Genomic DNA, 27,566 nt, shown 5'->3' with positions numbered 1-27,566 from the left:
AGATGACACCGATGGTACGTCAAAATGACGAGAGTGTAAGAGAGTGATATATAAGGAATACAGGCAAAGAAGTAAAATTGTTCGCAGGCGCTAAATAAGCATTTCAGTGAAATAACCGAATAGTTATGACACAAAGGATGCATTTGGATGATTTTTTACGTGGTAGAATTATCGGCTGGCTGGAATGTGGGCGTACCCAACTGGAAGTATCAGACGAACTTGGAATTGCCCAGAGTGTCATTTCCAGGCTTTGGCAACGATTCCAAGATGATGGTAATGTGAGTAGACGTTACAGCATAGGTCGCCCCAGAGTTACAACGCCGAATGAGGACCGGTATTTGACAGTTACTGCCAAAAGAAACAGGCGGAGCACAGCCTCGGGCCTGTCTCGTCAGCTCTCTTCAGCCACTTGTACGACAATTTCAAGGCAGACCGTATACAGACGCTTAGGGCAGATTGGTCTACATGGTCGCAGACCTGTCAGATGCGTTCCACTTACTGCAACTCACTGTCGCCTGCGGTTAGCCTGGAGTAGAGAGCATGCATTGTGTATACCGCAACAGTGGGCTTGTGTGATGTTTTCCGAAGAGTCCAGGTTTAGCTTGCTGTCTTATTCTCGCCGGACTTTTATATGGAGATCTCCAGGTACCCGTTACCACCAAGAAAATATCATTGGACGACACCGTTACGGTGGTGCAGGAATGCTCGTTTGGGGTGGAGTTATTCTAGGTTCCAGAACTGACCTGCATGTTTAAATTGGAACCATGACAAGCCAAATCTATCGGGACGTCATTCTGGAACAACATGCACGTTTGTTTCGGGGCGCCATGGGCGCACAATTTGTGTTTATGGAGGACAACGCCCGTCCTCACCGTGCAAACATCGTAAGCGAATGCTTTCAATCGGAGGATATCACCCGTATGGACTGTCCAGCATTCTCACCGGACTTGATTCCAGTAGAGCACGTGTGGGACATGCTTGGCCGACGAGTTGCAGCCCGTCAATCTCCTCCTACATGTCTACCGGAACTTCGGAGAGCACTGCTTTTTGAGTGGTGTAATATCCCCCAAGATCAGATCGATAATAATTTGATACTCAGCATTCCTAGGCGTTGTACGGACTGTATTGCATCGTCTGGGAGACATACAATGTATTAACAATCATACCAACCATGTAATGTTGGTTTTTTGTAAATAGGGTTTTTTTTTTTTTTTTTTTTTTTTTTTTTTAATTTGCTCCAGGGAGAAAAAATCGCTAATTATTTTAATAATATCAAACATATAGCACCTTTTTTTGCTCTTTACTTTTTGTTTAATAAATAAGCTTTACAAATAAGTCAAATTTGTTTTGCTTCTAACTCTTCCTTTGCTTGATTTTGCATTATCCGTAATTTATGGACATGAGTGTAGTTTTGTGATTTTCTCCCACTAAACGTTATTTTGTAATCCCCTGTTATATGGCGATTTTTCATCCTTTTGATGCGTGCTATCACTCCTCTGAACCTCTCTGTCGAACGCTGTATATATACTTCTGTTTTTTAAATAAAAACTCAGAGTTAACTTGTCACTTAAGTTTTTACAGAAGACATTAGTCATATTATAAGACCTAAGTCATTTTAATACACTTATTTAATAGTATGATTTATAATATGACATAAGTTATTTTATAAGTCATACTATTAGGCAATTATATTAAGATAAACCATTGTTTCCATGCCTATGAGCGCCCACCAGCGGCCGAGCGGTAAAGTCGCTGAACACTGGTAGTTCGGTCCGAGATTCGAATCCCGCGAACGGGCTGGCTGCATGGGTGTTTTCGTGGTTTTCCCCATGTGTAACGTGTATACGAGCCAGTTTCCCTTAGAAAGTCCTCCACGAAAGGCATCCCTCCTCTTAGGCAGATAGCCCTAGTGTGCTTTGCCATAATTAAATACACCAAACACCATGCCTATGAATTTACTTGTTGTCATTTTTCTACATATCTACGAACAAGCTTTATCAATAATATGCAGTGGAATAGCTATTTCACCCCCTGTTTACATACAAAATTTGAGGAATCGTAGGTCAGCGGAATCTCCGAACTCAATGATAGCCAGAATTTTTATTTATTTCTTTAAAGTTTAGGAAATTTGCCTTCTTAGTCATTATTTTCCATAACTTCAAATCATTTCCAGTTTCTGTTTCATAATATTTACTGCTATATACATTGATTTAGAGGATCATTCATTTGGTGCTCTTCAAGATTATAGCTTAGCAAAATCGAATTCGACAAAACGACTCTTAAGCACGTTCTGCAAAAATTTACTTTACAGTTGAAATAATCACATGTGTCATATTTCATGACTTCGTGATGAAATACTAGCACTCTGTTTGTCAAAAGATTCCCTCATATAACATTATGCATCTGCTCAGAAAAGGGTAAATTTTAGCAAATTTAACGAAGAGACTTATACTTACTAATAAGCTTCTCAAAGTATGGTATTGCATTATTATTAATAATAATTATGTGAATTTCTTTCTCTCTTGCCTTTATTTTGCATACTAATTTTTCTAAGCATATAAAAACGTCTCTGAACGTCTTCTGAGATATGGAAGCACAGGAAGAATCATTTCTCCAAACGTTTTGAGTGTTAAAATTTCTAATCCTTTAGGGTTCAACTATTTGTTTTAGACTAATAGGAGTTTAAGCTTGAAAGCTTACGTTAAAGATTTCATTAGGATATACGCCCAGTTAAGCTTTTTTAAATGTTTCAATTTTCACTCTTATATTATTTTCAAAGATGAATAATAGTCCATCAGCGGCGGAGCGGTAAAAACCGCTAAACACTAGTCAGTCGGTTCGGGGCTCGAGTCCTGGCGAGAACGGCCTGGCTGCATGGACGGTTTTGTGGTTTTCCCGATGTGGAACGTGGATATGAACCAGTTTCTCTTAAAACGCCCTCCACGGAGCATCCCTCCTTATCATGTAATGCTTAATGACGGAGCCTGTAATAAATGATAACCTGAGTAATAAGCTGCATGAATATAGAATTTTAGAATAATTAGAATATGACGTATAAATTTTTATTAAAGAAAGAAAAGCAGCTCAGTTCCAGGCAGCAGTATCAACCAAATTATGTAGTCTCATGGCCCAGAGTATATAGTTGCTGTGGGGGAGGAAAGTTCTAAAAGAAAATATTGTAATGATGCAGTAATATTAAGTAAACATATATAAATATTAATATTTAATACTAACTATTGGTTAACGTAAAGCTTTAAGAAAGAAAGAATTTTTTTACGTAAGATCACAATATAACTTTTATGTCTCTTTTTTCGGGGGGTAGGTAGACAAGAACTTGCTTGCTTAAATGCTGCCTCCTAAATTAAAGTAACTTATTTAAAATATCCACCCATTTGAATAAGTAATTACTGTTAAGTATCTTATTTACAGCTTTTGGAATGTCATATGAACTATACTAGAATTACATTTTATGATTCTATAGGTGTTGCTTTTATGATTCTGAGGTATATGATTGTCCTAGAGCAGAATCGAGAGAAGAGTAACGTGGTAACTATTGTCAACAAACTCAGTCTCTTTGCTGGCATCACATCAATGCTTGGAATTACTTTAGTCACGGGATATCCTGTAAACTTCTACAGGAACAGAGACGTCTGGGTAAGTTTTTCAGTTAAATTACGGTAAGTAAATACTTCAGAGTTCTACTATTGTAGTCAATATTCTTGACCACAACATCGTAGTCCCTTTCAACTTATGATGTGATATCTTTTTGACTTAATTACATATTATATGCAATTATTCTTGAGTACATTTTTACTGACGCGCTTTTATATGTTATAAAAGTTTGTGTCAATATTTTCAATTCACACAGACAAATGCAGCTGCCCTTAGTAAAAATATTGACAGAAACTTTTGCATCATACAGACATGAGTTAGTAATAATGGAGTCCAGAATAAAATGTTTAGAAGGAGAAAAATTGTGTAATGGCATTGTAGATACCATTATTTTATATCGATGCAGCAGACGTGAAAAATGTGCAATACCTTCACCTAGATTCGAACACTGGACCTCCCGACTGCTAGTTGAACGTGTTATCCAGTTACACCACGAAGGCACGCGAAAAGGAGGTGTGCCATACAGCCCTTTTATTTAATGTGAAGTTCTTTAATATGTATTCTGAAATTCATTATTTTACAACCGGAAATTTTAAATTACTATGAATGTTTCAATCGAGCTTAATTTATCCTTAAAGAGGATTTTTTAATTATTTTTATTATTTATATATATTTTTTAAAGATTTCTCATTCGATTTGTCAATAGAATTCTCCCTAGATCACCCGACTAAATGTTTCGCAAGTTACTTAACCAAAGTACATTGTTATGCTGGAAACCTGGGATTCCTGAGGCTAGGAAATTTTATTAATAGTCTACATGTTTAATAAAGTATGTCATTTACATCCTCACATTTAAGATTTAAACATACACAAGGTATAAGTAATTTAACATCTGTGGAATTTCATGTTGAATGCTGTAGCTCTTTATAAGAATAGTTACCGAAGCTTCTACTGTGGATTATCTCGTAGGAAGCTGTGATTGCTGAAATTTTAAAAATTCTTATACACCCAAAAGATGATTTCATCTGTTGATTTATTATTGGGAAAATAAGTAAATATGTTTAGGTACCTTACTATTGTAAAACTTTTGACAGTTGTTCGCCTTGGGAGAGTATATGAGTTATGCGTGACAGTCACGAAACATTTCCATACTGCAAGCCAATTGCCACAATATTGTGGAATAAGAATCGACAGTGGCAAGTAACTACAATAACTCAGTTTATTCACTATGTCTAGCAAGCTCTTAATTGTAGTAGTTAAAAGTTTTATGATATATTAGTGAATCGTTTTCACTTATCGGTGGTGGATAAACTAGGCTAAATAAATAATTTGCTTGAAACATTTAAACAAAATTAAAAAAACGATACTATGTTATTTCTCCAAAATAAAGCATACTTTTTTCTTTAATTTGTGATTTTATTTTTAAAGCAGCACTCTTTTCCCCCGTACGCACTTCCAAATAAGAAGCGAATAGGATTCCATAACAATACCTTGTAACCTTCGTTGAACTGATGTCCTGTAGCTCTCGTATCGTATCGGGTCTTAATCTTCTCCGTTGCTAAGTTCACTCGCTCTCGAGCAAAATTGTACATCACTTGGAAACTGTGACTGGAGATACTTCAGGCGATGAAGGGGCATCAGGATGCGACGAAACAAGAGATAACAAGGCAGACGAAGGTCACTTACGGAACAGCATCGAAGATAGAAAATAGCTGGTAGTCTCGTAGACAGCGTTGCGATAGGCCAGTAAGAACTGAGGTAACTTCTGTTCCCAGTCCTGTTGGTTTCTGGATACCACCAGCGAGAAGTTGTTAAGGATAGTTCGATTAAACCTCTCTACCATGCCGTCTGACTGGGGATGTAAGAGTGTCTTTTGGGTCGGTCGATGTTCTTTAATTAAGCCGAGGTAAATTTTCTTCCTTGACCGCAATGAAACAGAAAAGACACTCCGAACCTAAAAATACTGTGCTGTATCATTACCTCTGCTACCGTGACAACTTCTTGATCGGGATAGAATACGCATCAGGCCACTTCGTGAAGTAATCAGCGACAACAGGGAAGTGTTTATTGCCATCAGCAATTCGAGGCAGAAGTACTAGGATATCAAAGGCGATGCGTTCAAAAGGTGCTCATATATATTGTAACGTTCCAGCTTCCCTCGGCTGCATTTCTTCGGTATTTTTTGACTCGTACATGCATCGAAGGATTGGCACACCAATTTTCCACGTCAGCCCTTGCATTACTCTAGTAGAAGCGCTCTCGAACTCTATGCAAAATCTTCATTATTCCTAAGTGGCCTCCTGTCGGGCTGCTATGAAATTAGTTCTTTAAGAACGTCCGAAAACAGGGATCTTGGAAGTATCAGCTGCCATTGGAATGCCTCTGCATCATCTGATTCGAACATCTGGTATATACGCCCTTTCGAATATGGAGTGAGTTCCAGAGAGTCCAATACTATTTCGTCGCAGATTTATAGATCGAAATGTCCTTCCAGGTAGGTTTCCTATTTGAAAATTCCATTAAGTCAATTATGGGTTTAATGTCGCCGCCTTCTAACTGGTCTTTCCTGATTTCTTCGTTATTCCATGGGTTTGGATCAGACAAGATTGAATTCGTAACCTGATCTACAGCCTGATTAAGCAGCTCGTATTTTTTCCTTCGACATTGGAACAATATCAGCAGCTTTCTCAGCAGGGTCTTCTAGTTAGGGCATTGGCATTTACATGTGATGATCTCTTTCGATGACAGATAATGATGTCATACCACTGGAGTCTCTGTATCTATCTGGTTATTTGGCCATCGGTATTCTTGAAATTTGAAAGCCACATCAACGATGCATGATTTGTGCGGAGCAGGAATTTTCTGCCTTACAGTTAATGATGGAAATGTTATACGGCTTTAACTATGGCGAGTAACTCTTTTCTAGTGACAATAATTCTTCTCCGGTTTAGAAAGACACTTGCTCCAGTGTGCTACGATACGTTCTCAACTGTTTATTTCTTGAGACAAAACAGCACCGACTCTCTCATTGCATCTATATCAAGAATAAATTGTTTGTCGAGATAAGGATACATCAGGATTGTCGCAGATGATAAGGCTTCCTTCAGTTTGTTAAATGCATCCTCACATTCTTTTGTTCACAAGAACTTTTGTTTGCTTCCTATCAGCTTGTAAAGGGGGTCTTGCGATGGAAGAAAAGTCCTTCACAAATCTCCTATTGTAGCTGCAAACCCCCTGTAAACTTCTCAGTTGATCGACATTTTCGGGGCGTCTCCAGTCTTTAACTACTGACACGTTTTCTGGATCCGTAAGCACACCTTCTGCAGATATGACATGTGCGTGGTAAGGCATTTCCTTTCTGAATAATTTCCATTTGGCGGTACTTATTGGCTTGTTTCACTTTCTGAGATTTTTTAAATGTTCTTCAAAAGTTTTCTGTTTTCTCGACGATGATTTTGTCATTCAGGAATGTCAGAGGGGTTTCCTAGGAAAGATCTCTCAAACCCGGTCTCCATAAGGCGTTCGAATGTTGCCAACGCATTACATAATACAATCGGCATCACACAGCCAAAGTGCTTGTTCGATAATAAATGCAGTCTTTTCTCAGTCATTAGGGTGTGCCTCTACCTGCCAATATCCACTCTAAGTCAAGCATCGAAGCACACTTGTTTCCAGAGTGTTCAGAATGTCGTCAACGCAAAATTTGGTTGAATTATCCTTCTACTGACCAGGGCGATTGGAGAGGCCCAAAGACTTGTTGAAGGATCGATACGTTGCTTTCTTGCATGTTCTTTAGAAGTTTTCCTACCTTATCTTGTTTAGCAATCGGTCGACGTCTTGGATGTCGCTTGATTGCTGGACGATCCCCTGTATCAATTCTATACTGTGTCAAACTGTTTCGACCTATGTTAGAAGATAAGCGAGAGAAAACATCTTGAAATTCTTGTATGACACGTTCGACATTCGGAGTACTGAGATATCCGTGAGGTGTTCGCCTTTTAAATGCGCTTTGCATTGCGCTGTGTTTAACCTTCTTAATAGTCTGAAGTGTAACTACTCACTGCTCTCTGTGATACCGAGAAGAGCTGTACGGGTATTTTTGTGAAAAATTCTAGTTTCTTTTGGTGTTTCTTTTGGTGAAATAAATTTTATCAAGTTATCGTCGTTCTGTGTGTATTCAGTCGATTACGAGCCCGTACGCATGCAGCATTATTATTATGACTAACTTAAACATGTTAAAACGGGAAGATTTTCTATATTTCTTGTTCATCAGTGCCTAGATTTAAAATTTTTTAGATTATAGTAGACAGGGAGTGACTAAAGATCATGTTTATTAAATTTTGTCTTTGCAATTTTTTTTAAGTTTCCTTAAATATTACATCATTTGATTCCATTATTTGGCCGAATTCTTTTTTAGATCCTTCTTTTGCCTTACTAGTATTTCAAAAACTTAGTTTAAAAAACAGAAATTTTTCCTCCAAAATTAAAAGAAAACAAATTACGAAGACAACAGTTTTAACCACAATATTTAATTGGAAAATTTTTGGTAGTTTGATTAATAACGGCAGAAAACTCGAGCTTATGATTATGATTATTCGGGTCGCGACAAAGAACTCGAGGGCTGTTTGCCCAAAGTGAGAAATGCCTTCGAGAAATTCTCTTTAAGGATAACTGACTCATATTTGTATTACACGTGAGAAAAGCCACGAAAACTCACAGGCAGACAGACCACTGCCATGATTAAAATCCTTCGAAATACCGGTGTTCAGTGATATTACAAGCCCACCAGAGGCCGAGCGGTAAAAGTCGCTGAACAGTGGTAGTTCGGTTCGGAATTCGAGTCCTGGCGAATGGGCTGGCTGTACGAACGTTTTCGTCGTTTTTCCCATGTGTAAAGTGGATACGAGATAGTTTTCCTTAAAAATCCTCCACGCGGCATCTATCCCTTTCCATGTAGAGCCTAATGACTGAGGATATAATAAATAAAAAGGAATTTTACAAACACCCTTGAACTATCTGTCATAAGAAGAATTTTCAAGGGAGAATATGGAGGTATTTACATCCCATAAGATAGATAAACGCAGGCACAATGTGCCGACTTTTCATTCATTGGGAATCGAACACGAGGCGAGCTACCAAAATTCCGCTGATTTACCCACCCAAGCAGTAGCGGATCAGCAAAATTTATGATTAAATATAATTAAAAATTAATCGAATGAGCAATGAAACATTTTTATGCCTTTCTTCTGTTAAAAAACTTTAACCTTCATAATAGATGGCCTCTACGCTAGCTCATTTAAATAAATAAAAATTAATGTGTCCCTGAGTGCCTTATTCTTGTTTGAGGTGAGCTTAGGAGAAGAAAAAGAAATTAACTTGTAGTCTCAGGAAGCTCAGATTGTAGTCTTAAGAATTTATAATATAAAATTAAAATTAAAAAATTCAGGTATTAAAAAGTCACACAAATACTTAATTTTTATTTTTAAATAAAAATAATATCTGTTATTGGCAGTTCATAAAACTTTGCTAGTAAATAAAAATTAAAATCAGTTAAAAAGAATTTTAGTTTCAAAACTGCATTTTTTTCTGAAGGCAATTGGTACAAAAAGAAAGACATCAAAAATTTAAAAAAAAAAAAAAAAAATGTGTTTGAATGAAACAAAAAAAATGAATATAAAGTTTAGAATCTGTACGTTATTAAAAAATTTTATTATGGTTATTCGATTTTATTTCGAATGAAATGTATAAGAAACGTTGAGCAAGAAATTTTACAGCCTATGTGACACAGAATTATACATTTCATTTATCATATAAAACAACATTTGCTGCATAATATTATGAAGAAGTAAAAAGAAAATAATTATTTTAAGGATTCATTTGCTTATGTTGACGAACAGCGTACTGGTGACGGTGTAGTTCAGTGAGGTGCATCAATAACCCTTTTTGGAACAGATTGTGATGAAGATAGGTTCTGACATCCGTTTGGGTTATGTGCGTATTTAATTATGGCAAAGCTCGCTAGGGCTATCTGCCTAAAGGGAGGGATGCCTTCGTGGAGGACTTTCTAAGGGAAACTGGCTCGTATACACGTTACACATGGGGAAAACCACGAAAACACCCATGCAGCCAGCCCGTTCGCGGGATTCGAACCTCGGACCGAACTACCAGTGTTCAGCGACTTTACCGCTCGGCCGGTGGTGGGCCGTCCGTTTGGGTTATGAAAAGGTGATCATTTTGGTGGAAATTAATGCTGGTTTGCTGAAACAAAAGTCGAGAAAATATATCAATTAAAGGAAGCAAAAATTCATTTTCCGAGTTTTTATGATTAAGTTTCCTTTTTTTATTTTTCAGTTGAAAATTATTAGTCGACTAAAAAAATGTAAAATAATTAATAAAAAAATATTCTTCATTTCTTCATTTCATATTCATTTCGAGGAAAAATACCTTTTCTTTCTTCTAACGTTCACAAATCATTGCGCATTGCAAATAGCGAATATACAGCTGAAATATTTTTAATTTGAAAACGCATATCTGTGGTTTTGTAAGTTGCTTTACACCATGACGTATTGTTCGATGATGTTTTACGATTGCAAAGATTTGTCGCCGCATTATTTCGATCAAAATATTTTATACCGCGATGATTTTTCCTTGCCTTTCGTTTCAATAACTCACCTGTTTTCAGCCCTAAAACACAACTTGATTTTTCGTCTTACAAGCAAAGTAATTGCGGGAAAAATGCACAGACGTAAAATTTAAAATTATAGAAAAACGAACCTTAAATTGAATAAAACTCCGTAGGTTTCGAAAGTGGTCAAACTTCTTCAGAGGCTTATGACCCATTGGTCTTAAGGTCCGAAGAATTTTATTCAAAATCAATGCCAATCTAAGGTTGCCCTCCCCCCTCCAGAATTAAAAAAAAATTCAAATAAGACAGCTTAAGTAGCTGTAGTGAATAAAATGTATTTTAGAATAGCAAACCAAAATCTCCTAAGATTTCTTTGAGGACAATTATATGAATCAAATGTTAAAGCTCTTTTCATACGAAGAAACTTTCGGAAGTGCTGTAAGTTTTCATAAGTGAAGTTATTTAAATTAGAAGCTCTAATAAAGCAATGTTGAGTTAATTGTTTCTTTGTTCCCCCACTTATATTGTAAGGATCTTAAGTTTTACTAACGTTTACTTTTATTTTAAATCTTTACTATCACTTCTTATTTTCTACTTCCGGCCAGAATTATAAGCGTTAAGGTTTTTATGCAAAGTTGTCTGGCGTACGCCAAGTATTTAAGTTGTGGCCTTTTCCCAAGCGAGAGAGAGGAAGCAGTTGAGTCAAAGCAGGCCGCTTACCTTAGAAGTTACGCAGTTGCTGTTTGCCTTCCAGGCCAGAGGTTTTAATCCTCTTGATAAACTTTTAAACGTATTGTAGTGTTCTCAGTTATCTGTACTACATACGCCTTCCTGTTAATATAAGGCCAATCTTCCACGTTTATTATTCTAAAGTTAAATTAGAGTTTAGTTTTATTTTTATACTTTTACGTTAGACCCCGAGTAGCGGGTCGGTGTATTCCGAAGTACGGAAGTTATTGTATATAGAGAAAAATAAAGGGTTTTGTATACCCTTCGTCTGTATCCTGTCTACTTACCACAATTAGTGAACATAGCTTTAGTAAGCTCTCTGTTCCGAGTCAGGTCCTTGTATGTTCCCGAAGAAGGTAAGAAGGAACAAAGACCCCGATAGTGGCGCCCAACGAAGAATAATAATCATGGCCGAGTTTCAAGAAGAACCTGTGCTGCCTGCAGAAACGGCTCAGAATCCAGAAATGCCAGCTGCCGCCCTGGAAGGATTTGGTTACATCGTCCAGACCATGCGCGCTTCGATGAAACCAGAAGCATCATTTAATGGAAACTCACCGGTAACCAGTTTTTTGGAAAAATTGGATGACCACTTCATGCTCTACCCCGTGCACGAGTTTCAAAAAGTTACCTTAGCTACCAGCGCTTTGAGGGGCCAAGCGCTTAACTGGTTCAAATGTATAGGCAGAAGTCTCTTGGGTCAAGCAGGAAGTCCCACCTATACTTACGAAAATTTCAAGACTGCCCTACTAAGAGCCTTCCCTGTTGTAAGGGATCGTGCGAAATTAGAAACGGAACTTTTCAGTATATATCAACAACGAATTGAAAACCTCTCGAGCTTTATTTTAAGAAAAATTCACGTTTTCAAGCTCTTGTATGGAAACCGTCCGGATCCTGAAATAATTCAAGTGATTTTGCCGAGGTTACTACCCCAAGTGCAAGACTTTATTGAATTAAGAAATCCGACTACACTGGAAAAGTTATTTGAGCTAGCAATCCAGTTTGAAAGTAGAAGAACGGCGGACGTCGAAAGAAGACGCCAGTATCAACAGCGAAACCAATTTGGTACGCCAAGACTACAGCAAACTCAAGCACATGGCTACGGAGAAAAAGCGAATCAGTGGGCAAGGAAACCCGAGCATTCAAAAACAGCCGGCGAACGTCGACAGTTCAATAGCAACCCAGGTGTTGGTGTATTTAATTATGGCAAAGCACACGAGGGCTATCTGCCTGAGGGGAGGGATGCCTTTCGTGGAGGACTTTCTAAGGGAAACTGGCTCGTATACACGTTACACATGGGGAAAACCACGAAAACGCCCATGCAGCCAGCCCGTTCGCGGGATTCGAACCTCGGACCGAACTACCAGTGTTCAGCGACTTTACCGCTCGGCCGCTGGTGGGCCTAGCAACCCAGGAAAAAAGTCTCAAGGCCAGTGGAAAAAGAAGGAAAGCACGGAAAGGAAAAATAATTTAAACTAAAACGGATTTCTGCTGACGAGAGGGTGCGGAAATCCGAAGGCCACGAAAACCCCTCTTCCTACAAGTTAAATACAGTAATGGTGAAAAATTTGACTCTTCCGAAGATTGAAGTGTTGGTGAATAATATCCCAGCCACCGCACTCCTGGATACCGGCGCGCAGTGTTCCTGTGTGGCAGAAGAGTTTTTTAGGAAGTATTTTCGCAAATACCGCATATATAATGCGGATAATACGACAGTGTTAGCGGCGCAAGGAGAAAAATGTAAGTGCGTAGGTAAAGTACCTTTGTATATCCGTATCAAGGACGAACAAATAAAGGTGATGTTTTTTATAGTAAAGAATCTGCAAGCACATTTAATTTTAGGAATAGATTTTCTTTCAGAAGCCCAAGCTACGCTGGATTTTAATGAAGCGTCGCTGAAGCTGACAATGAAACCAGTTCGTACAGAAAACGCTGAACCGCCGATGTTAAAAATTGACCACCTCCCTAATGACGAGCAAGGAAGAATCCGACAAGTGGTAAGTGAATTTGCTTCGTTATTTAGTGATATTCCAGGATTTACTCAGGTTACTAACCATAGTATTGGCACCGGAGATGCAATGCCAGTTCGTCAAAAACCATACCGGTATGATAAGAATAAGGAAAAAATTATAGAATGGTATATTACCGATATGCTACGTAAAAAGATCATAACGCCCATCTCAAGTAGTTATGCTAGGTTTTATGTAAGAAAAATAATGACTATCCTTTGGAGCATCCAAAGAGGTGGAGATTCGCTATTGATTACCGTAAATTAAATTCCATAACGAAATATCCGGTATATCCGTTACCGATCATAGAAGAAATTTTAAGGAACATAAAATCAACCAAATTTATGACGACTTTAGACTTAACGACTGGTTATTTTCAAATAGGGGTGAGGCCTGAGGACGTGCCTAAGACTGCTTTTATAACCAAGTCTGGCACTTATGCATTTTTGCGTATGCCGTTTGGCCTTTCAGGGGCCCCGGCAACATTTCAGCGATGCATGGACATTGTGTTAAGACCTCTTCTTGGAAAGTCCACATTTATCTATTTAGACGATATCATTATTACTAGTGATAATCTCGACCAACATGTACAGGATTTAAGACAGGTGTTTTCTTTATTAAATGAGGCCGGTCTAAAAGTTAATGTCGAAAAGTGCAAATTTGCAGCCCCTGAATTAAAATATTTAGGTTACAAAATATCTCAAAAAGGGATCGAGACAGATGAATCAAAAATAATCGCTGTACAAAAGTATCCGACTCCAAACACGGCAAAGAAGCTCTCTTCTTTTCTAGGACTTTGTTCATATTATAGGTCCTTTATAAAAAATTTTGCAGTTATTGCTGAACCATTGTTAAAATTAAAAAGGAAAAAGGCAAGATTCTCGTGGACGGCCGAAGCCAATAGTGCTTTCGAAAAATTAAAACAAGCATTAACGCAAGCCCCTGTGTTGAAATTTCCTGAAAAGGACGAGAATTTAGAAATTTAAGCGGATGCTTCGGATTATGCGGTAGGAGCGGTACTTTCGCAAAATCAGCAGCCCGTGGCATTTTTTAGCCGAACTTTAAATCAAACACAAAGAAACTATTCCGCGACCGAGAGAGAGGCACTTGCAGTTCTGTTAGCAGTGCAAAAGTTCCGAGTCTATTTTGGAAAGGCGCCGATAACAGTGTACTCTGATCATGCGGCGGTAACTAGATTGTACTCAGGAAAAAATTTATCCCCAAGGTTAATAAGATGGGCACTCAAGCTGCAAGAATATAATCTGGTAATCAAGCATACCCCCGGAAAGGAAAATATCGTAGCAGATGCCCTATCAAGAATTAAAATAGATGAACAAGGGAATACCGTAAAGGTGGCAATGCTCACAGCATGTACAATAAATTCCCGAGAAACTGTAATAACTGAACTGGGTAAGGATTCTGAGTTTGGAAGCATTTATGAGTATTTGAAGGATCCTGAAAATTTTAGCCACCAAGATATTGTGGCGATAAGAAATAGGGCGGCCCATTACGAACTAATAGATGGTCTATTATTTTATACAAAAACTACGAATTCCAACAACGAATTTCGACCTGTTATCCCAGCTAGTCTTAGATTAAATATCCTGCAGGAGCTCCATGACAGCCCTTTAGCTTCTCATGCTGGTATTCGAAAAACTATCCAACGCGTACGCGAGGCAGTCTACTTTCCTGAACTGCAAAAGTTAACAAGGGCGTATGTCCAGTCCTGCCAACATGTCAAGCAGTTAATTATATTAATTTCCGCCCGGCCGGGTTTCTAAATAGTATTAAATCCGAATTTCCAAATGAAATAATTGGCATCGATTTATTGGGCCCTTTCCCAAAATGTCAGTTAAATAAAAGTCGCTATCTCCTTGTTATGGTTGATCATTTTAGTAAATGGACCGAAATTGTTCCCATAAAACGAGCCTCCGCGAAATTAGTTACTGATTCTATTTTAAATAAATATATTTTAAAATACGGGGCGGCCCTAAAAGTTATATCGGATAATGGTCCTCAATTTGTAAGTAATATATTTGAAGACATGTGCCAAAAACTGGGCATACGTCATTTAAAAATGGTCTCGTATCGGCCGCAATCAAATATAGCTAAACGGGTCAATAGAAATATAGTGAAAATTATCCGTAATTATGTTAAAAATTTTCATAAAAGCTGGGATAACTATGTCAATGAATTTGCTTTCGCCCTTAGGACCGCAAAACATGATACAACGGGCAAAACTCCTGCTGAGTTATTTCTAGGCAGAAAGATTATAACACCGTTAGATAAATTATTTTATGTGCAACAAAGAGCCCCAGAATTTAAAATGGGTGATATAGAAAAACTAATTAAGGAAGCAAAGAAGAATACGGAAGTAGCACAAAGAAAACAGAAGCTCTATTATGATTTGAAACGACGGGGAGTAACTTATAAAGTAGGGGATGAAGTTTTAAAATTTAAGCATTCACTTTCTTCAGCACCAGAAGATAAAACTGCCAAATTTTTTCCACGATTTGAAGGACCATATGTTATAGAAAAAATAACTCACGCTGTAGTAGTGTTAAAAGCCAGAAATGGTGAAACCTGTTCCGCAAACATTGATCAAATCAAGCCCTACTTCGATCGTAATAAAATGCAAATATTTTCAGATCTTTTGCAGGATCCGGCACGGCAGACACCGCAGGCACAAGCTCCAGAGGTGGAAAAACGACAAGTACAAGGGCAAGCCAATAAGAGGCAGGAGCAAGTGAAAAGAAAATTGCCCCGCGGAAAAATTGAAGGTAGCAAGAAAAAGAAGCCGTTCCACCGTCCAGAAAAAAGAGTTCACGAACACCCCCAGAATGAAGAAGGGAGAAGGACGACGTATGTGAAGAGAACCAGGAGAAATGACGGCAACTATAACCCGGCTCTAAAACGGAAGATTTACTCATCCGACAGGACTCTCCGCAGTAAATGTAGCCGAACTGCGGAAGGGCCATCAGCGGCGGAGGAAAAGTTACAAGGAAAATTTGAACGGCCACAACGAGGTCCAAGCAGGAACACGACAGAAGTTTCCCGGTTCCGCCAAGACCAGCTGCCATCGAACGGCCAAGACCACAAGCAGAGGAGAAAAAGAAGGTATTCAAGGGTGACCGAACTGGTGAAAAAAGGAAGCTTCCAGAGGAAAGCACTGAAGGGCGAGCCCGTACAAGAAGGAGGATAAATCAAACTACTATCTGCAATACCTTTAAAGACTGGGCCCAGAAAAGGATGTCCGAATATCACAAAGATAAGTAAAATTTTATGTTACTTTGCAAACTTAAGTTAATCTTTCATTCTTACTGCAAGTGGCAGATTTCAAGAAGTTTTACCTCATGCGAGGTCTACCTTTATCGCCAAAAGGGCGAGAAATGAGTTGTTACCGATTTTCGTATTATGTTTTTAAATTACTCGCGCGTAAAACTAAAGTTGATGTATAATAGCGTTGTGTAAAGACTTAAATATTGAAAAAAAAAGTTATTGTATAAATTTTATTTAAAACATTCTAGCAAGAGAAAAGTTTTAGTCTGAAAGACTTTTTGAAATGTAGTATTTCAATGTAGAAAGAATTGGCACTTGCTTTGAAAAGAATAGAAGTTAAAAATGTACTACTAATGTATGTTTTCAAATGTGTAAAATTAACGGCATGTTGATATGTTCTTATATACAGTGTGAACTGTTATTTTAAATGTTAAGAAATACCGTGATATGGTAAAAGTGAATGTTAAAATTTTTTTATTCGTGTGACTGTAAAAAGACTAAAGCATGGCGAATATGTGTTAAAGGTTGAATGATGTAGTTAGGCTCTCTGACGCTACACTTTAGAGTTAGACACTTTCAGAATAGTACCTCAGGGTTTAGAGTTGAAATTAGGGTGTGTTAAGAGGTCTTGTTATGTTGAATTTTAACACGTTAGTGTTTTGATTGTAGGAGGAAGTGTGGAACACGTAGACAGAAACACATTCGTGTTTGGTGTTCTTTTACAACACATGTCAGAGAGCACGGGGAAAGATAATTAAAATAGTCATGAATGAAATAAGAATGTTAAGAGAAGTATAATTGTATATGTTACTTGCCATTTCATTGTGTAACATTTCATTAAACTAGCTTTCCTTCCAGATCTCTGGAAGGAACCAGAATTGAATAAAAGCTCCTGTTTAGATGCAGTACAGATGAAAAAAAATTGTTGTATATCCTGGAAGCTGCTATTGTAAAAAAAAAAAAAAAAAAAAAAAAAAAAAAAAACATATTTCTTTCTTTTAAATTTTCTAGTTTCTAGCTAAGTTGTGTTTGTAAAAGGTTGGCCTCGCGTTAGATTCTACAGCTAAAAGTTTTCAACAAGGTCGTTTTAGACCTCAGTTTCAAACTAATTAACTCTGGCGGGAAGTATGTAAGAATCTTAAGTTTTACTAACGTTTATTTTATTTTAAATCTTTACTATCACTTCTTATTTTCTACTTCCGGCCAGAATTATAAGCGTTAAGGTTTTTATGCAAAGTTGTCTGGCGAACGCCAAGTATTTAAGTTGTGGCCTTTTGCCAAGCGAGAGAGAGGAAGCAGTTGAGAGTCAAAGCAGGCCGCTTACCTTAGAAGTTACGCAGTTGCTGTTTGCCTTCCAGGCCAGAGGTTTTAATCCTCTTGATAAACTTTTAAACGTATTGTAGTGTTCTCAGTTATCTGTACTACATACGCCTTCCTGTTAATATAAGGCCAATCTTCCACGTTTATTATTCTAAAGTTAAATTAGAGTTTAGTTTTATTTTTATACTTTTACGTTAGACCCCGAGTAGCGGGTCGGTGTATTCCGAAGTACGGAAGTTATTGTATATAGAGAAAAATAAAGGGTTTTGTATACCCTTCGTCTGTATCCTGTCTACTTACCACAATTAGTGAACATAGCTTTAGTAAGCTCTCTGTTCCGAGTCAGGTCCTTGTATGTTCCCGAAGAAGGTAAGAAGGAACAAAGACCCTGATAACATTTCCATTCCTTCTTGAGCCTGTTTTCATGTATTTTTAATATCGATATAATTAGATTTTCTAATTCTCGTTCATCATGCTGTTTTGGGTTCGCTTTTAGTTTCTTTCACCAAAAGTAGACAGTTATCACTGTGCAGTAGTGTAAAGGTACTCAAATAAAATCATAAAAATGTAAGTGTGGTTTTTGTGATTACAAAGATACTTTATTTGGATGCAAAATTGTATAGAAGACGATTTCACGAGAAAAATTCAATTTTGATATTAAAAAAAAAATCCCCTTTAGTAAAAGAATTTTCATGTAAACTAAATCTTTGGTAGTGAAGGCGAATGTTCTTTCACAGATATTATCTTTCACAGGGCTTTATTTTGTAATTTCTGGAGAAAGGTACTCGCAATAAAATAAAATCATATGTGCTTGTAATACTCAATAAATTTTTATAGCACTTAAAGCCTTGCTATTACCGCTTACGCATTTTATTAATTATTGTGATCTTTCAACTATTCTATAACCATCGTTAGATTAGACTAATTCTTAGAGTTAATTTTTAAATACTTAATGACTCGATTTATAGTTTTTGGTTATCGGTAACTAATTATCAAATACTATTTCATTTACTTCATAGAGAAATATTTATTCATATTTTCGTCTGGTACTATTATATGAAATACGATAACACTATAAACAATTTTATAGAATATAAGAAATTCTTTATTAATGCAGAGTTTCATATATTTTTAAACACAAATTGCTATTCAACTTTTGGCAGCCAGTTCAAAATTCATGAAAGCATAAAAAAGGCTATACCTTTTCTTCCTGCGAAATTGATGGCAGTTGCAATCCCAGCTCCTGCTGACTCCATAAGAATGTTCCGAGCATATATTAAGGATAAAAGATGAAAGCTTTATTCACCAATTTCGCATTCGGACGTTTAAAATTAGGAATCTTACTTAGAAAGATGTATATGCATATGTGTGAACTCTACAGATACAGCAGTTCTTTACGTAATTTATGGAATAAGCATCTATTTCGCGCAGAATTATTATAAGTGGAGTTTACATACTGTTCATTAATGCTTTGACATTCGGCTGTATTCGAATAAATTTTTCCGTCCACTTACTGCTATGTTAAGATTTGCAGAGCAAGCAAAAATACTATGAAATTAATATGGAAAAAAAAAAAAAAGAAAAAAAAAAGAAAAAGAAAAAAAGAAAAAAGAAAATCTGAAATGTTTCAGATTTTAAATTACCTCCAAAGGGGCGTTTTTTTAAGATTTTGTGTGTTACCTTTATTTATTAAATATCATGTTCTTCACACTTAAACCATAAAATTCAGTTATCAATATCGCAAAATAATTTTAAACTGAGCGTATCTTTAGAATTTCCGATACGCAGTCTCACGCGCTGGAGATAAAAATGTTTTTTTCTGTACAACGTTGCCATTTCTCGTTTTGAAATCGTTTAGTTTGTTAATCAAAAATTCGTTGAATTGTTACAAAATAGGAAATCGATAATAAAACAAATTTCAAATTCAAATTAGAGCTTCCACATGCCCATATTCTATGGAAGATTATGTTAGTCAAATTTTGATGGCTCTAGGTACCTTTGTTTTATCACAATGCGAGAAACATGTATACATTTATGCAGATTCTTCATTATTTAATTTCTTCAGATATAATACAGGGCGATAAAATTTGATGGCAACGATTTGAAAAGTGATACAGCCTTTTAAAGGTTTCAACGCAAAATCGCAAAACGAAAACAATAGTCCTTCAGGGTAAATTACCCCTTTGAACTAACAAAATAAATTACATTAAAAATAGATAATAAGTAAGCCAATATAGTAGAAACTTTGGTATTATCGACACATTCTGAAACCATTTCACGCAGTGAAATAAGAAGCCATGTGAAATGAAGCACACACAAAAAAATACTGAAATCAATTCACGTGGTGAAAAACCAAAATACACTGCGTGTGAATGGATGATGTACTTAAGTAAGCAATAAAAGCATTACATTTTTGACAGATATAAGTATTCTGAGAAGCAGAATAATTAAAAACAATATTAGCTGAATTATAGTGTAGTGGTGTAGTAAGAGGGGGAGCTGAGAGGGCGATTCGCCCCGAGCGGCATATTTTTTGCGGTTACAGTCGAAAACATGGACATTAATAAGGAAGCATTCCTCGTTAAAAGAGAAGTACCTCAGGGTTTTATTTCTATTATTCCTATGAAAAACCAAACAGGAGCTTAGAAAGAACATCTCTTTTAATTTTAACTGTTTATTTTAAAATAAGATTTCTAGGAAAAAAGTTCCACATATTTTAATACTAATGCGAACTTTCCTCTCAATTGTGTAACACTATAAATGTTGCTAGCATTTGTAGTACTAAGTGTTAATAGTTGTAAGAAGAACTTTCTAAGAAAATAATTAATTAAGAAGTAGAGACCAATAAATGTTCATTTTTGCATTTATTTGTCTCTGTGCTGTTTTGTAGACAGCATAAAGAGACGTCTCTTTATGCTGTTTACATAACAGCAATTGGAGCAATCAATTAGACCTCTGCAAAGTTATTGAGAGTTTTGCGAACAACAATAAAATACACAGAATAATACTATAATAACTTTAAAATGCTAGAATTAAAGCTTTTCACAAAAAAAATAATTAAAATTTATTTCCTTCATTTTTACCCCTTTTTAGTTTTTTTAAAATCTTTTTTAAGTCTAAAGGGACTTTGTCCCTGAAGGACTAAGGACTATTGTTTTCTTTATATGATTTTGCGTCGATTCACTAGAAATGGCGAATCACCTTTCAAACTGTTACCACCAAATTTTATCGCCCTGTATTATATCTGAAAAAATTAAATAATGAAGAATCTGCATAAATGTATATATGTTTCTCGCATTGTGATAAAACAACGGTACCTAGAACCATCAAAATTTGACTAATCTTCCATAGAATATGGGCATGTGGAAGACCAAATTTGAAATTTGGAAATTGTTTTATTATTATCGATTTCCTATTTTGTAAAACTTTAACGAATTTTGATTAACAAACTGAAGGATTTCAAAGCGAGCAATGGCAACGTTGTACAGAAAAAACAGTATCTCCAGCGCATGAGCGTCTGCATCGGAAAATTCTAAAGGTATGCTCAGTTTAAAACTATTTTGCGATATTGCTGTTGAATTGAATTTTATCGTTTAAGTGATAAAGTGATGTTAATGGTGTTAAGTGATGTTAAATGATAAGTTTACGTGATGTTTAATAAATAAATATAACGCACAAAATGTTAAATAAACACCTCTTTGGACGTAATTTAAAATCTGAAACCTTTTAGTTTTTTCAACCCTCCCCCTTTTTTTTCTTTTTTGTATATCAGGAGAGACGGCATATTTAGGAACCACCACGGACGGCAGAAGCTCTAACCACGCCGCTGGTTGGTTCTGACATGTCTTGTGTTAACCTTTTTTTTTTTTTAATACAGCAGTTATTCTGCTGTGAAGCGTAGCTTTATGTAGTAATTAGAAAAAAATCCTCCTTGTCACCCTGTTTAAAATTCTGCATATGAACGACCTTGGGAATGTTTTTCCAAGAAGAAGTCGACAGTGAATAGCTTGTTTGCGACTCATGCGATGATAAAACTTAAAGGATAAATGAAACTGTTTTTTTCCCACTCCATTTAACGTTATTATAGTAACTATACATGTTACAAACAAGCACATTCGCTTTGATCACCTAGAACAGTTTCTTCATTTCGTTGATACGTAATAAATGCATGGGATGAGGGCGACGTAGGAGCAATACTGATAGAGTAATTACAATTTCTTCATATTTTGTACAACAATTATTTTAGACTAAACATGATTTTATTTCATTACATTTTCTGAATTATGAGGGGGATACCGCTTCATAATGATGCCGCTTTAATAAAGGTTCCCGCACAGTTATGCAGGTCAACCGCTATTCGAAAAGATTGGCATCTTCATAAAACGGCCTCACTATAAAAGTGTGTGGACACTTACAAAGAACACTTTCTAAAAGCAACGTGCATAAGGACATGACCACTTTTCGGGGGTAATGCAAGTCCCTTGTGAAAGGTCATATTTAAAGAACAAAAATCGTAATGTGAACGAATATGGTGAGACTGCGAGGTTCTTGTGTCCTTAAGGATCTCGATCTTGTCATATTAGAAATTAATCTTCATATGGGCGCACTCATCTTTGCGAAGGTTTCTGCCTTTTCGAATTGCGCAGAATCTGTATAAGGTTGCGGGCACCTTTATGACGCAGTACTGTTATGAAGGCATCTCAGTACTTCAACGAATCAGATAATGCGGAACAGTTACGTTCATATAATATGCTAAACATAAATGAACCAGGGAACATAATCTTTCTTTTTCCTGTCGGATTACACGTGAAGAACTGAATTGTAGAATTGTAAGAACTAACAGTTTTTATGTTGTAAAGTATTTCTCCCGCCTTCTTAGCATGCTTTTGTGGTGTAGTGGTCAGCACACTCGGCGCGTATTCGAAAGGTCCAAGGTTCGAGTCCCGGCGAGAGCATTGCTCATTTTTCGGGTCTTTTGCTTCGAAATAACCTGGTGTCTCTGAAATGTGACATTGTATAAAAAATGGAAAAATTAATTGTTTATTATATTCTGATGCATTCTTTTTGTATAGGTGCTAATTAATGTATCAAAATCATTTCAGCTGATGGACGTCGGTTTACCTCATATGATTGGCGGGGTTATGCTGTTTGCTATGGGTCTCCTCTACATTGCCTTACAATGTGTTCTCACCCTTTTCCTGAAGACTAAGAATCAGATGACACTTTTCGTTCGAGTTGCATTGCTCTTCATCTGTACTGCCGCTTTCGTATACCGTATCCTTTTATTATATCATTCTACACAAACAGGGCGTTCCAAATAAGAAGGAGCAAAATTAATCCTCATTTCTTGCAGCACACAAAAGGGTCATAGCTTATTTGACAGTTGAAAAGATAAGCAGTTTACTTAGATATATAGCATCTTCTATAAACTGGCATGTACAAAAGGAATAGTTAAATTCGCCTTGATGCAGTCTTGGTGATTTACAGGATTTTATTATTCGGTGTCATTTTACCTTCTGCAAATTCGTAAAAGAAATTGTTTTGTGTATTCATGTCATGTGCGTCTATACTCCACAATGTAAGAAAGAGATTCCCATATTGTCGCATTTTATAATTTCAGCAGCGAATTGCTAAAACAATACATTTAGCAACTGCAAATAATGTTTATCTAGTCCTTTTGCTAGATGCGTATGCATATTCCGCAAAAGTTGCCAAGCATTAAAAGTAGCAGGAACAGTAAAAATGCTACTGCGATCGATGAACTACACAAACATAAGAAATTCCATATGTGCGGTCCTCCACTGGTTGCAATATTCGAGCTCTTACTTGGTGTAAGACGACAAGCTCTGGCATTGCAGGAGCATAATAGTTCGTTCAATTACGGCTCCACTTGTCATTACAAGAATGACATTACAAGGGATTTAAGCGATCTGTACTGTGTCTGTCACTAAAGCCTCTCGATTTCCGGGAGGCTAACGCCCCAATGATCCCTTTCTCCTCTGATATCGTTTCAACAATAAAAAAAATCTGAGATCGTAAAATACAACCGAAAAATTAAAAAAGCGTGATTAGTTCCGTCTTCAAACTGTTTTAGAGGAGGCAAGAACCCAAAATGCTAAAAAAAAAAAAAAAAAAAAAAAAAAAAAAAAAAAAAAGTGAGCGTCTTAACTCTCAACCTAATTAAGATTCTCAATATTAAATCCAAACTGAATAGAATTTATCATACATCAAACTAAACCCTTGCTAATTTTCATGAATTGTACCAGCAGTTGAAGCTACTCTTAGCAATTACAGCAAACACTTCGTAAAACGGCTATCAGAGCAGAAAAATCGATCGCTAAACTGCTTCGCTCTATTGAAATTCATTTCATAATTGTTGCTTTTCTACGGGTAATTTTATATATTACCTTGTTTACAAAATTCACATTACTTTCGAAGAAGACATTGAATGCGAGTTGAAGAAAGGCTAGAAAAGTGAGCTTGAAATAGAAACTGATTAGAAAAGTCAAGTAAACCTTATAAATATCAAGAAAGCTAATCGCAAATATAGATTAAAATCATTTTTCACGGTGAATGCATATAAATATATACTATATGTGCTTATTTTATAGAATTGAACGGAAGCTAATTATTTCAAATGTTAAATTCTAGCTCCGAAAAGACACCCAGGTGACTTATCACCCTGTCCTATATCTTCTAGTAAAGTAGTAACAGCTTGGAAGAAGGTTTTAATAAACCTGCTTTATTGGATCTTCAGGTTAACAACTGATATAACTCGTGTAATAACAGAAAGCTCCACTATTTGCGGCACTAACAGAACACAAATGATAAAGTTTAGCGATATGGGCATTCTTCTTTCCGCCTCATGGCACTAAGAGTCCCCTCACCCCGCAGAACCAGGCACAGGGGTTCAACTCCTGCTCTGTCACGTTGGAGAGAGGGACGAGTCGCTTATGCGACACTGATCGTTGTCTATGATTTGCTACCTGCCAGTCTCTTGGACTGCCAGTTGCAGAAGGACATTACTCAGCAAACCCAGGGCGCTATCTCCCGTGCCACTAGAGCCATCTGCTCTAGTACGTTCCAGGCCCACAGGCCTGCCAATAAAATAACATTTCCGGGGCCTCCAGAACCACTAGGTTCGTAATTTGCATACCGCCGTGGCCGAGACTGCCTAGGTACAGATTCTAGCCAGTAGCTTCATACATACAAATGATTAAGCAAACCTTACATATATTAGAATATGAATTTCACAAGGAAACGTCCGCCTATAAGCTAGCTTGAGTCAGCCCTCCACTCACGCTGGCAAACACGGCTAGCAAAAGTCGATACAAGTAAACATTTGAAGCTGGCGAAAATAGTATTGAAACAGTCTGGCAAAAGCTCTCTTGCTAAGATCAAAAACTCTAATTTTATATACATTAATTTGCATTCTGGTGGGAGCCGATGAAAGTGATAATGCAGGAAAAATAATAAGACAAGTGATTTATAAGTAAAAAAAAAAACCTACATGTTGGCTCTTAATGTTTGCATGACTTATTTCCTGAAATCTGCAAGGAGCATCTCTTGAATGGCGGGTTGTAGCTTATGATTCTAGTTAAAAAAACCTGTGGTCACAATAGGTTCTTTTAATAATGAAATTAATGAGGCAGGTTTTTGAGACTGTAACACTTTTGGTCACGCCAATACCTTTTAGGAAAATTTATCTATACTTAAAATTTTTACATCAGCTGCTCTAAAAGAACAGAACGACGACAATATTTTTCATAGTCTCATAAATATAAAAAAATATCATTTTTATAAGATCAGAAATACCCAAGACTCCCTTAATCGAAATTTTTGGGAACCTTATATTAATAAGGTTTAATCTGCCTAAACATATTTTTATTCCATACCTTTTCGTTATTAGGATTATTTGAACACGGCAAAAGAGGGCAGCTATGCCTCCGCTGAAGAGACGATTCTGCGCTGCAATTAGCTAGTTTATATCTAAACTTGATATAACTCCACAAGAGCTGAAACTCACAAAAGCTAAAATATTTATTTGCTACGAGTTACAGTAAAAGCTAACAAAAGATATCCACTGCTACTCGCCGTGTTTGAAAAAAACACGTATTTAAATCGAAAACATAATAAAGTACCATACACTTAACAGCACCATAATTTTTTAGCCAAGTAATTTGGTTTCTAGATTTTTCCCAGTTACTTTCTAGTAATATTTATGTAAAATAATTCTTTAAAGTCGTCGATAAGGATATTTCTCCCTAGCGCTCAGTCATCGTTTTAGTTAACACTTAAACTTCGATTAAGCTTATTACAAAAATCGTATACCAATTTTCATTTTCAAGCAGAATTTAATATATGAAGCCTGTTCTTGCATTTGGTAATAGGGTGATCAAATACATATCTGCACAAAACGCTGGTCCTAGTTTCGAATACCAGTCCAGCTTATACACATGCACAATGTGTATAATCTGTTATAGAAGATTTATACACATGCAATAATTAAAATATTCACTTTTCTCAGAGAACAAGTAAATCGTAGAGCACATTTCCAGCATATTTCTCTCTAAGCTACGACTAGTTCTTGTCGGTTTTATTACTGCAATATTATGACTGAGTACTTCATTTGACTTGTAAGCAAGATAAGTCTAAGGATTGCATTGTGTAAATAAGTTTTCCGCGATGTAGTCAACTACGAACTGGAAAAAATTCTTTCGTATTTTTTCAAAGCTTTGGTTTCAACCAAAATCCGTTTTTTTGGGGGAGTCCATTTTGATTTGTTAGTAGATGTAAGGAATGATCATCCTCAGCTTTCTGTCTTCTTCTCATTCACAGCACTCATATCATCCTTACTAATATCACAGTGATTTGAAGAGGCTCAGAGTGTAAATGGTTTTAAGAAAAACTAGAAAATGAACATCTGCGCAATAAATGTTTAAAACATAGACGTTTGCTTTGAATTCATTGCTCAGACATGCAACCGAAAAGAATTTTTATCATAAACGCGTACAAAAAACTGAACTCAGTACAAACATGTACAGGCAAAGATTGGCCGTACTAAGATATCTTTTAACCTGTAGCAGTTATTCTGAAGATCAAGTTGTTCACCATAACGTCAATACATAGCACCACCAAATAAGTGAACAAACTTTTGGCGATAGAGAGCGTAGCATGCTCGTTTTTCCCGAGGAAAGTTTTTCACAGTCAGTTTTTCCGTCAGCCACGTGGCAGGAAGTTGCTTACTGAATGTGCGTCCGATTTTTGTATATTATACATAGTGATGTTTTGAAATAAAGTATGTTTAGTGTAAGGATTTGAATCTTCATCAGTCCATCTCCATTATCATCAGAAACAGTTACTAATGGTGACCCATGGAGAGTTATACGAACAGGAGTTGATCAACGCAATTATTTTTTTGACTGCTTTAAAGTGTATATTTTTCTCGACGCACGTAGTCTCCGAACATGACGCAAGTCAGCGCAGTTAAGTTTCGACCCTACAATTTCGCCGATGCAGCATTATGTTTTTTGACGCGCGAAACGACTTTTGAATTAGGTATCCCAAGGCCTGTCAAGGAGAGTCGCACCAAATATAATTACATCATATCTCACCTTCCTCCCAAAACAGCCCAAACATAAGGGAGGCTATCGCCAACCTTAATCAAACGGATTTAAAACAATGTGAAAACATAATTGATAAAATACTGTGGCGAGTCATCACACCAAGAAATAAAAAAGCTTCTAGGCGGTGAGCAATTGGGAGATCAGCGGCCGAGCGAACTCCTACGCGTCATGCGGCAGGAGGCAAAATCATACAAAACTCCGAAGCAATTAATATTGGAAATATTTTTACAGCATCTCCTTACATAAGTGCAAACAATTTTAGCAGCAATAACACCCTTAATCCTCGACAAGACGGCGGAAGTAGCAGACCGAGTGATGTAAGTCACACCTGTAACGGTGTGAGCCCGTTCAGTTTCCTCAATCTCCATG

The 27,566-nt window shown here is 36.7% G+C and overlaps 1 protein-coding gene across 1 annotated transcript in view; it reads left to right on the top strand.

Moving 5' to 3' along the window:
- Positions 1 to 27,566, top strand: part of LOC118192662 (uncharacterized) — a 96,182-nt gene that overhangs the window by 52,239 nt on the left and 16,377 nt on the right. Inside the window, exons 4-5 of the mRNA XM_035363666.2 lie at positions 3,482 to 3,654; positions 22,674 to 22,845. Of these exons, the coding sequence (XP_035219557.1) occupies positions 3,482 to 3,654; positions 22,674 to 22,845 (345 nt within the window). The remainder of the gene's footprint in view (positions 1 to 3,481; positions 3,655 to 22,673; positions 22,846 to 27,566) is intronic.

Source organism: Stegodyphus dumicola, chromosome X2, assembly GCF_044657685.1.
Source record: "Stegodyphus dumicola isolate Sdum_Otavi_A_Nest chromosome X2, ASM4465768v1".
Taxonomy (NCBI): domain Eukaryota; kingdom Metazoa; phylum Arthropoda; class Arachnida; order Araneae; family Eresidae; genus Stegodyphus; species Stegodyphus dumicola.
This window is presented reverse-complemented; position numbering and strand designations above follow the sequence as displayed.